Source organism: Stegodyphus dumicola, chromosome 3, assembly GCF_044657685.1.
Source record: "Stegodyphus dumicola isolate Sdum_Otavi_A_Nest chromosome 3, ASM4465768v1".
Classification (NCBI taxonomy): Eukaryota; Metazoa; Arthropoda; class Arachnida; order Araneae; family Eresidae; genus Stegodyphus; species Stegodyphus dumicola.
Window position 1 is genome coordinate 37,271,220 of NC_140770.1, and position 12,438 is coordinate 37,283,657.

Genomic DNA, 12,438 nt, shown 5'->3' on the forward strand with positions numbered 1-12,438 from the left:
TATGCATATTCATAGCTTATGATAGATGTAAATTAGAATATTTTTATGAGTAATTGAAGAGATATTTGTAGAGTATTATAAAGAAAATCAATGATGATATATGGCAATTATAAAAAAATTTAAGTGAAATTTGTAAATAAGTTTGCAATTGCTAACTCTTTTATGCTTTAGAAGGACTGACTATTTATGTTAATCATTTTTAAATATTAGCTGATGTCAGTCTTTTACTGTCTAGAAAGATATTACTGCTTCTTAGGGAAAAAAAAAAAAAAAAAGCAATATATTATTTGATCAGTATTTTTTCATTTGGAAAAAGCTTGTTGCCTCTCTGTACATTCAAAAATCATAGAATTGTGTATTATAAATTATTCTTTTGTTTTCAGTATATGGAATTTATGTATTTTCTTGCAGCATGTGGTGAATATCCTGGGCTTCTACATCGCAGGAAGAGAGAGGTTCTTGGTTCATCATCAACACAATGGCCATTTATTGGGTATACTTCAACATTCCAATCCAACAAAGGATGCCTTTCTGAAATTTTGACACCTATATGGCTTATAACTTCTGCAGAATGTTTAAATTCTATAAGGTATTAATGCAAACTACATTAACCAGTGATGAATATTTTATCTGCAGTTATAAACTTGATAAATATGATGGCATTTATTTAAATAGTATGTATTAATGCTTCAAACGTTGCACTATACAAGGTGTGTCTAAAAAATAACCAGACTGATTGTTTTCAATACCCCTTTTTTACAAAATTATATAATGGAAATATTATTCTATTCAATATATTCCTGCCTTATCTCTACAAAATTTCATAACAATCTCCACTACTGGAAGCAGTTTTGAAGATCATTTTCCAGAAATTTTTTTATGATATCCAAGTCACATGTAGTTAGTACAGTGAAGAAAGGTGAATATTCTAAGACTATGATCTCTGGTGTTTTGCTAAAACAACTTATTGGACAGGGCATTTATGGGCAAGTGCATTTCATTGTGAATAATCCATAAGCTCTTCTACATTTTAAGTCATTTTCCTTTCCATTCATCTGAAGAACTGTGAAAACTTTTTTTAAAAACTAACTTAACTAGTTTTCCTCACTTATTTCAAGTAATATTAAATAATACTGTAGTTCGTATTAGTTTATAGCTTTTTTATAAAATGTTTAGATCATTTCCAGTATTTGGAAGAGGGTCTATGTTAGTGTTCATTCAACATCCCTTCCTTTTTCAGACATTTGGATTTTCAGCATCATTTCCAAACACACTTTTCTCATATCAAAATTTATCAAACAATAGCTTTGTCAATGCTTGCTAGTTAAATGAATGTTAGAACGTTGTCTGATTTTTTTCCACAATTTTATTGATTTTCTTATATTAATGTCCATCTTAGATGTAAAGGAACATATTATTATTATGTATTTATTGTTTGCCATCATTTTCTTCTCTTTCATCTTTAATCACCTGAACCAATTGGAAATAAGAATATTCCATAAACAATAATTATTATAAGCTTTCTGTGAATGGTTTATCAATTTTCATGTAAAATTTCATATTCTTATGCTGTTTCAAATGAATGCTTCTCATTATTCCAGAAAACTAAAACATGTGCATCTTTAAATAAAGCTTACTGCTGAATTGAGTGTTATGCAGTTTCGAAATATTAACCTTGAAGAACGATTCAAATACCAGTTTTATTTTTCATTGCAAGTTAATGGCAATACAGAAAAACATTTAATCAAGTTATTTTTTAATCACTCCTCTAACATTTTTGCTCACTAACTCATCTATGCTCACTAACTCATCATCACTCTAACATCTATGCTCACTAACTCATCTATGCTCGCTAACTCATCATCACTCTAACATCATCTAACTCACTAACATCTATGCTCATAAAATGTGGCATAGATGGTTATTAATTTTTATAGTGATATTACTGTATTTACTCATTTAATTTTCCTGTCAGTGTATTTTTCCCCTAGTTTTTTCAGAATATGATTTAGAAACTTTTGATTTATGGTAAGAATGTAATACATATGTACAAATCAGAAAGTATTTTGTATAAATAAAAAGAAATTGAAATTGAATTATTGAAATTAATACTATTGAAATTGACAAGTCCTTTAAAATACGTAGCATAATAAAATTAGTGTATCTTTATATAAATGTGTTTAATTGTGGTATGCTTATCATTTAAGTAATTTTTTCAGAAATCGTGTGCACTGTGTATTTTTCCTGTCTCAGTTTTCAAGCGATACAGTTAGTAGAAAAAAGGAAGAAATGCATGAGTAAATGTGATATTACAATGAGAAAAGTGTGTGAATAGGATTTCAATTAGCAAGAAGGGGGAAATATAAATGGAAGAAAACTATGCAATTGTTAAACTATATTTTTTTTTTAATTTGATTCATTGAATTGTTGCATGAAATGAACTTGTTCATTTGTTGAGCTATATAAGATTTAAAAATCTTTTTCAGTGGAGAAAAATTTCTGCATTTGGTTATTAATCTGCATAATTTTTCATAGAATATAAGTAGCATTAAAAATTTGTATTTATTATTATTTTGTTTTTCTTATTATATTTTGTCTTCTTATAATTTTATCCATATCAAAATGAATAATTTCATAGAAATAATGCATTTTTGTTCTTTTTCAGTTTTAAGTAAAATGTAGAAAATATCTCAATATAAATGTTTCAATTAAAACTATTAAAGCGCTTTTATAGTCAAATTTAATGCTAATAAGTTTGTATGTCTTCTTTTCTATTATATACATTAAAACTTACAGGTATAATATAATTCTAAATTGCTTATGATCCACTTAGTGACAAAAATATAATCAAGCATATTTTTTTAAAGTGCTTTCTGTTATAATGCTAATCAGTTTCATCTCACTGTAATATGAACTAAATTATTATTTTTCTGGACGATTTCATATCGTACAAGCACCTAAAGTATGAGATGAATTTTAATGTATAGAATTTTAAGCAATGGAAAATTATAGTTTTTAAATGTACATTGACTGAAAAGTGCTAAATGAATATTATTTAGGCATGGTTTTGAAAATCTAATACATTTTTTAATTATTTGTTTAAATGTTACGTATGCGTTTTTGTAGTTTTTTTATTTATTATTATTAATTAACGGATCAGTATATGATATTCAAAATTGAAACAATAAAAACTCTTAATTTTATTCACGGAATTTCTAATAATAATAAATTAAAAGAATGTGCATGTCTGAATACATTAGTCATCTCAAAGTAAAATCCTAACTATGTCTTTGATCGGTAATATTTTTTGGGTTAAAGGTCCAATTGCTTTACTGTTTAATACTAAATAAAATTTTGCATTACATTGAGACAAAAATGAAGGAAAAGATAAATTTGATTTAAAACATTTGCTTTTATTTTAGAAAAGAGCCTTATAATGGATCAGACTGGTATGTCAGGACAAACATTGGTAAAAATGTTGATGCTGATTCAGCTGCTGAAAAACATGAAGTTCTTAGGATAATTTCTCACCCCCACTCTTCTAAATTCCGTTCTCTTACTATAAGAGATTATGATGTGGCTCTAATTAGATTGAAACATGCACTTGTCTTTGTTGGTGACAAAATTGGAGCTATATGTCTGCCAGAAGAACAGGTCCCTCCTGGAATAACATGTTTCTCTGGTGTTCTTGGAACTCAAAGGCCCAGAGGTAAATAAATTCAAAGTTTAAATTATTTATTTAGTTACAAGTAGGTGAATTTTATTAATGTAAGGTTTATAGCTTACAAATTTTCTAAAATATTTAAATCATAATACAACTGTAATTGATTACAAATATTTATTTTATGTTTATATAGTCATCAAGTAAGCTTACTGATTTCGCATTTTTTATGCATAAGAAAAGCTATTCTAGCTATTCTATTTGTAGGAATTGTCGGAATAAAAAAAGCAGAGCTTTCAGCCCTCCTAATGAAACCGGAAGACTTCCTGATTTTTCATCAAATATTCCAATCTCCCCAAAAAGTCTCCAAATCTTCTGTTTTTTTATTTATTTGAATTTAGATCATGTAGTTTAAGAATATAGTTCTAGAATAATTGCTCATTAATTACACTAGAAATAATCATCTTAGCATTTCTTTTTCAGCAGAAAAAAAAATATACTCTGAAGAAAGTTTTGATGATAAATTCCTAAAATAGCTAGTGCAACAGTTTTGTCGTCTCTTAATGAAACTTTACAGCAAACTTTATTCTTAACTCTGAATGAAATCCCCCCTATCAATTTTTCAGCTTAATTTTTCTGATTAATTTTGATCTGTTTTAATTTATTACATTGGACTGTAAAGAATTTTATAAGAACTTATCAGAAGTTTTGTAAGTAAACATTCATATTTTCTTTTGCTTTAAACTTGTAAGTAATACATTGCTAAATATATCCACATGATTACATACATATTAATTTTAAATTTTTTTCCCATCACATTTAAAAGCACTGCGATATGTAAAAGGTTTATTTCCCTGTGTCAATTTTCATCAAAATTGACATATGGAATAAAAACGTTTTCATCAAAATTGACGTAAGGAAATTATGCCACAGGAAAATTAACAGTTTTCATCACAAGGAATAGCTACATATATTCGAATTGGTAAAATATTACTTCTTAGAATTTTCTAGATTGTGTACATGATAATGCTACAGTAGCAAACATAGTAATAATGTGAAAAATGGAAAAACTAGGTTATAAACATCTCACTTCAGATGTGTCTCAGTATTGCTATCCATCATACCTAATATATCTGATTCCTTACTAAAACAAAAGCTGTTGTGCTAGTCATATGTAATGAATATTACTTTGAACTTTTTTAAAGGATATTCTGTAACTCTATACCTGACAATAAAAGTTCAAATATACAAAAAGATATGTAATATTAAGTTGAACTAAGTATTACATAAAAAATCTGCAAATGCAAATGCATGATGTTTTAAAAAGCAAAAAAAGGATGAGGAGGTTAAAAATTTTAAAACATCTGTATGCTTACATGCTATTTTAATGTTTTAAAATTTCATAGCTCTATTAGTATCATAGTTGTGTTTAATAATGATGTTATTGCTTAATTTTAAAGTTTAAAAAATTTTTTTAAAGTTTTTAAATTTGAAAATCTTACAATTACTTAAGCATTCCAGTTAGTTGAATGCAGGATAGCCGAGCTTTTACTGCATTTATTCTCTGTTTTTTATTCAGATTATAATTCACACCCTGGTTAAAAATAACTTCAGAGAATGAATTACAATACATTTGGATGTCTTTCTTAAGCTGATCGCAATGGTTATATTTGTATCTTCTTTGAATATATTACATTAGCACAGAATTAATTTTTTTATTAGAATTCCTCTACATAGGTTGATTTCTGAAAGAAATTGCATTTCTTAATCAATTGCCTATTAACCTCAAATTTAAAAGTTGTTATTTGTTCTGTCATTATAAATTTGACATGGATCTAAATTAAATTTTTCATTTGAAAAATATTTAAGCCTAAAGAAAACATTAAATTTTCATGTATGCAAACTGCAAAATACTTATTTCTTCTTTTTAGCATTACCCCCACCAGAACTAACAATCAACAGCTTGGCTTTACAAATCATCGACAGAAATCTCTGCAATGGTATTGATCATTACAACAATCAGATCAATCAGAGAGGGCTTTGCACACAAAGCAGTGAAGGACATACAATCTGTGATGTAAGCAATGCTTTTTTGAAAAGCAAATATTTATTTATATGTCACTTTAAATAATATAATATATATATAAATTATGCATAATAATTTAAATATTATCTCTAAATTATGCATAATAAGCTTAGTGAGAAGTTTATTATTGGTTTCTAAATGAAATATCTATTTCTCAATATATAAATAAGTTGTAATAAATTATTAGCCATTGTAACCATACCATTAGCATATTAATTATATTTACCTTTCTGTTCTCTACTGGTTCTATTATTATTATTATTTCTGAACTGAATGAAGCTAAAATTTTATTGGCAAATTAGTATTTAATTATTCAGTTTTCCTTGAAAAATATTGTTAATTTTGAATGTTTTTTCAAAATGCTTCCTTCCCAACCTTATTTGCAATATTCATTTCCCTGCTTTAGAATTTTAGATAGTATATTAACAGAGCCAATACAAATGGTGCAGCTGCACTAGATATTGGAATGTAGGGCAGAAAAATTTTTAGAATTTAGAGAAGCACTGAGAAACAATTTATTTATATATATATATAGAGAGAGAGAGAGAGAGAGAAAATTTAAGGGAGGCACTAGACAGCCGAATTTAGAGGTGGTCAAATTTTTAGAATTGAGGGGAATTGACTTAACTGTATTTCTGTAATCATATTATAAATTATTCTGCTACTTAATTAATATTTTGCTATTTCTTTCACATTTCAGAATGATGAAGGCACACCCTTGATGTGTCTGACTGGTATAAATAAGTGGTTTTTGGCTGGCACACTAACGTATCAGAGATTCTGTGATGTTTACAGTAAGCATCCAGCAGTATTTAGCAACCTGTTTTCTATGAGGAAATTTGTTGACCAGGTTATTGGTCAAAAACAGTATGAAACTCCATATAATAGCAGCATGTATGTAATTATTCCACCTACAACACCAAGTCCTATAGTTCCTGAAATAACAACACCATTAACTTCAACGACTGAGATGCTAGAAACTACAACATTGGAAACAACTTCGACAACATTAGAAATGACTGGCACAACTATTGAAACAACTACTTCTATCTCTGATAGCACTGTTATTACAGAAAAGTTATCTGAAAATCTACAGGATGCAACAACTGAATTCACTGAAGAATTTAGGAGTGAAGAAAATATCACAGCAGCTTTTGAAATTACAGCAAATTACAGTACTAGTGCTGATGATGTAACATATGATACAACAACTGCTGTAAATACTGATATATTAGAATTTGGTGTGGAAAATTCTACAACTAGACCAATGTTTTCTGAAGATGAAATATTAAGCAATAATTCTGTAACTGATAAAACACATGATTCTTTAATGATGTCTTTCCTGAATGAAACTTTTGCAGATTCTGAAGCAAATGCAACTGAAATATCTATATTTGAAAATGGAACTAGTTTGTATGATAATGATACAAGCAGTGTCCTTGAAGAAATCACAAGTACACCTAATCCATTAACTACTCATGATGGATTATCTGTTTTCACCACTGAATCTTCAAATCTTACTTCTGTTGATAGTAATGAGAAAACTTCCCCAGGTGCTATTATTACTTCTGATACTGATGAGGTAAAAACTAACACAATGACAACAGAAACATTTACTCTGCCAAAGGAAGGTACAATTTTAACCACAAGTATGGTTACTGCTACTTTTAATGAAAATTTAAAAATAGAATCTACCACAAGTTCATATAAAGAAGACTTTGTTAATCCTGATTTAAAAGCCACAACTTTAGAAATGAAAACAGAACCTAAACATAGAGAAAAGTTTGAATTTGAATTAACAGGAGAACCTGATACTGACATGACTTTTGCTCTTTTTAGTGATATAGATGGAATTAAACTGGAAGCTGAAAAAGCATCTAAAAATGTAAATTTATCTAATATTTCCAAAGAATATGTACCTAGAAGTAGAAACCTTGAAGAACAGCCATTTATTAATGCTTCTAATATTTTTTATGAGCCGATACCTACTGTTGGTGTTCCTTATGATTCAAACACAACAATTTTTTCAAGTGATGGAAGTTTTAAAGAACAGCCATTTATCAATGTTTCTGATATTTTTGAGCCTATAGCAGCTACTAATATTTCCTATAATTCAGACGCGACACTCTTACCTGAAAGCAGAAATCATGAAAAGTTGCATCTTACAGAGACGACGCATTTGACGGAAAGCTATAATCTTACAGAACGACCTAATACTGATGCTTATGATATTTTGTATGAATCTGTAACCACAACTGAGATTTCTCATAATTCAGAGACAACACATTTAACAAGTAGCAGTTATACTGAGGAAAACCCTCATACAAGTAACATGGATATCATGCATGATTCAACATTCACAACTGATGATCTTCTAAATTCAGAAATAACACATTCAACAACAAGACAAAATCTTGAACAACCTAATAGCAGTACATCTTATGTATTTTATGAGCCATTATCAACCACTGATATTCCTTATGATTCAGAGGCAACACATTTATCCAAGAATGAAAGTTTTGAGCTGCCACATGAAAATATTTCTAATACCTCCAATATGCCATTATTCACCACAAAAATACCTAGTGATTTAGAAACAACCCAAGTTATGACAGCAGTTCAAGATACATCTGTTAATATATCTGGTCAAGATACTATGGATGTGACAACAAGCAGTTTGATAACAACCAGTATAAAGATGGATACCAGTATAAAGATAGATTCGAAAGATGGGACAACAGCTGTATTTGATACAACACAAGATGTAAATACCACTGAACCATATTCTGAAGATCCAACTTTTATTACAACTGAAATTCCTGTTGTGACATCTGACATCACAAAGGATGATGAGACAGCATCTGGTAGTAATACACAAATATTTAATGATCATTTAATATCTGAGAAGTTGCAAATTCTAGAGGAAAAAAAATTTACAGCATATGACACAGGTAAGTATTAAATTTGCTAGACTTTTCCCCTCTATGTAATAAAAAGTTATGTTCAAGTAATTTATATTAAACAAGTGCTAAATATATTATTTTTGTAATATGCCATAATTAGAAAAAAAATTATGCAAATGCTTAATCTAACTGTAAATTTAAAAACATTCTTTTCATATATTTACAACAAAATGTATGTCTGTATAAATGTTTCAATGAAATCCTTAAATATATGCATCATAAATTAAATTTTTGTAATTTTTCTCTTTAAATTAACTTTAGAGTAAGTATGTATAGTGTTTAAAATTTGTGTGTTGTCTATCTTTAAAATTTATTCTGAGTTTTTATAATATTTATTTGAATTTAAAAAAAAAAGCTGAATATTTTACATGTGTGCTTGTTTATTTATTTATTATGATAATTTTATATTCAAAATTCGTTTTATTGCCTTTCTGCACATTATATGAAAATCCTGTGTTCTTTTTAATTTGGGTTTGTACTGTACTATGATATGTATTAATATAAAATTATAATTACAAATATGTAAATAAAACAAATTTTTATTAATACAAAACTATGGTTTTTTAATAAATTTAAATGGAAATTTTTTATTTAAGCTGCTCTAAAATAATATTTTGGGTTTTTTGTTTCTTTTATTTAACTATAAAATTAACCTAAATAAAATTCTAACCCAGGAAAAAAAAGGTAGATAAATGTTTATAAGATGTATTCCTCTTTATTCTTATGTGTTTAAATTTTTCAACTTTGAATGTATTGCAATGCTAATACAAAATAGCATATACAGTTGTAGGGTATTTCAGTAATATTTTATAAAATTATTTTAAATTTCACTTCTTACAGAAGAATGTGGTATGTGGGACCAGGATTCAAATGTAACAGTGACAAGCGAACAATTTTTTATGAAATGGCCTGCACTGGGCTTCTTGCAAATGGTATCCCATCCAAAGATGTGTGCCTCAAGTATTTTATCACCACATTTTGTGATAACATCCTTGAGCTGTCTTTCTTTCAGGTAATAAAATATATATGTGTTTTTCATACATATGACTTTATATTATTAAAACTGTTTATTTTCTAGTTCATTAAGCTTATTTTTAATACTTGAGCAAAATTAATTTCTAATGTTTAAGAGACTTTAGATATATATTTCTTAATTATTGTTGACAGTTCAGTTTTAATAAATGCATATCTATTTTAATAACTGCTAATTTACATATCTTATTTGTTGATGTAAAAAAAATGGACATTTGATAGAAGGCTAACCATCCTGTCTGCCCCTTGAACTAACATACTCTTATTTTTAAATTTTAATGTAAAATAATAAAACAAAAAAGAGGTCTGAACAAAATAAAAATCTGAAATGGAAAGCCGTAAAGTTGCTATTATATAAACAATCAAGTGCACTTGTTTAGTTTCTCAAGAGACCTAATGAACTGTATCCAGTTCAATTACACAACTTGGTCAGAAGGATTATAAGAAGGTGAGGTACCTCTGAGTCATGCTTATCAATGAAATTTACTGACATTATTACTGCTGATAAGACTCCTTCAGAATTAGTAATGTATTCAGATACTGAAGAGTCGTTAGATAATTAGGAGCCATTAATGATTTTAGATTTAGAAGATTAGGCAGAATGGAGATATACTGATTATGCATTTTGAATATTATTAAAAACACTAGAATAAGTTCAAAATAAAAATATATAATAATATATGAAGTTTTTCTCATTTCTTACCACATGCTTTCATGGTGTAAATGGAAAGCATGTCCAACTAGCAATCGGGAAGTCCTGAATTCAAATCTTAGCAAGGGCGTTGCTGATTTTTCAGTTTTCTGCTTTGACGAACCTAATGACTATTTAATGACTTGCAAATCTTTACAGAAGTATGAGATCAGTTTGATACACTTGGAAAATTCCTTAATATTCAATGAATTAAAACAAAATCTGAAAAATAAAGCTGTTAAATCATACATGTTAATTAAAATAGTGAAATTCCTTGTGGAGGAGGGGGTTCAGCATTCTATTTGTAGAGGATCAAACAAAGAAACTGTAACAAAGAACTGTAACAAAGAAATAATGGAAATTTCTTTAAATGCATATTTAAGCTTGCTGATCCAGTCATAAAAACACATGTAGAAAGAGCTATAGAAAAAAAAGTTTGTGTTTATTGTTTCAACAAAGACAACAAAAATGAAATACTTCATATCTTAAGCTGTGCAATAAGAAAAAAATTCATGACATCTGTTTGAAAAGCTAAATATTATTCTATAATCTTAGCCTGCACACCAGATGGAAGTAAGTTACAATAAATAACAATTATTATACACTTTATAGTTTACAGAGATTGTAGAACTGAAACTGGAGAACTTTTAGGGTTTTGGGAAGCAGATGAATTTTATAGGTCATTGTGTGGAACTGAAATGGTGGCTGAATGTTTAGGAAGATGTAACATTACCATTCAGAATATGAGGATTAGAGATGTAGTAGCAGAACAAACATGAAAGGGAAAAGAAATGGACTTCAAAATTTACCTTTAAAAGCAAATCCTAGGGTTTATGTGTGCTTCTTATATTCACAATAAGCTTATTAGTCATAAACAATAAAAGTCAATTTATTTTGCAGTTGTGCAAGAAATGTATAATTTCCACGATTCTTTATCAAACCATTGATGTTTTATGAAATGTAATCATAATCACTTTAAAGCAGCTATCATGTACCAAGTTTTGAAAGAAAATTGAAGCAGTTTGACCTCTCCAGTATCAGCTGAAATAAATTTACAATGGTCTCTAAAAAATTATAACATTGATAGTTTTTAATAAAGAAATACAATATGAAGCCCAAATTTTAAGTGCTAAAATATTTTTTATTTATTTTAAGTGCTAAAAGATTTTTTATTTAGGTTTGGCATGATAGTATTTATTTTCAATAGAATAAATACCATCAGCAAACACCTTCGAGATATAGCAGTGCATTATTAAACTTGCTTTAGAATCCTTGAAGTCATAAAAATGTTTGATTAAAATATAGATCAGACTTGAATTACAGCTATGTACTTGATGTTGCAAAAAACACAGTTAAAGTGCAGATAATTAGAATTTAAATCTGCAGTTAAAATTTGATGAAGAAAAAAGACATGTTAATTTCAGTGTGTATATCAATCAAGACATAAACACTGACATAGTTTCTACTGAATATGCACAACGATAATTTTAATTTCTTATAAAATTCGCTAGAAATTAATAAAGAAATGCAACATAAGAAATTATATAATTAATAAAAAATACAATACATCTGCAAGAAAACGATTTGGAAAATTTGTTGAAGGGTGGAGACAGGAAAGATATCAAAGATGTTGAAATTTATGATGAAATATATGCTTTGAAGATATTTATTTACAAAAATGAATTTAAAACTCAAAATGCTTTTGATTCTTTATTTAATTCCATCTACCACTTTATGGTTTGTAATTTGTGTTAAAAGTATTATTGGTTTTACCTTTTGGTTTTATTGGTTTAACCTTTTGTTTTACCTTTGTTTTTAAAAGTATTATTGGTTTTACCTTTTGGTGTTCTGCGCAATGAAAAATAAATTTTGAAACAAATTAGTTAAGAATTATATACTTAAGAACATATTAATAGAAAAACTTACAAATCTTAAATTATTGAAAATGATGTTTCAAATTAGACAGAAAAGAAATATTTCCTACTTCACTCAATATAAATGTAGA

At 27.7% G+C, this 12,438-nt stretch overlaps 1 protein-coding gene across 4 annotated transcripts in view; it reads left to right on the forward strand.

The window, feature by feature from the left end:
- LOC118193361 (uncharacterized) overlaps nt 1-12,438 on the forward strand; it is a 281,309-nt gene that overhangs the window by 256,335 nt on the left and 12,536 nt on the right. For all 4 annotated transcript variants that reach the window (XM_085812767.1, XM_085812763.1, XM_085812764.1 and 1 more), the window contains 5 exons: nt 412-589; nt 3,423-3,709; nt 5,593-5,738; nt 6,448-8,698; nt 9,551-9,722. In XM_085812767.1, coding sequence (XP_085668893.1) covers nt 412-589; nt 3,423-3,709; nt 5,593-5,738; nt 6,448-8,698; nt 9,551-9,722 — 3,034 coding nt within the window. The remainder of the gene's footprint in view (nt 1-411; nt 590-3,422; nt 3,710-5,592; nt 5,739-6,447; nt 8,699-9,550; nt 9,723-12,438) is intronic.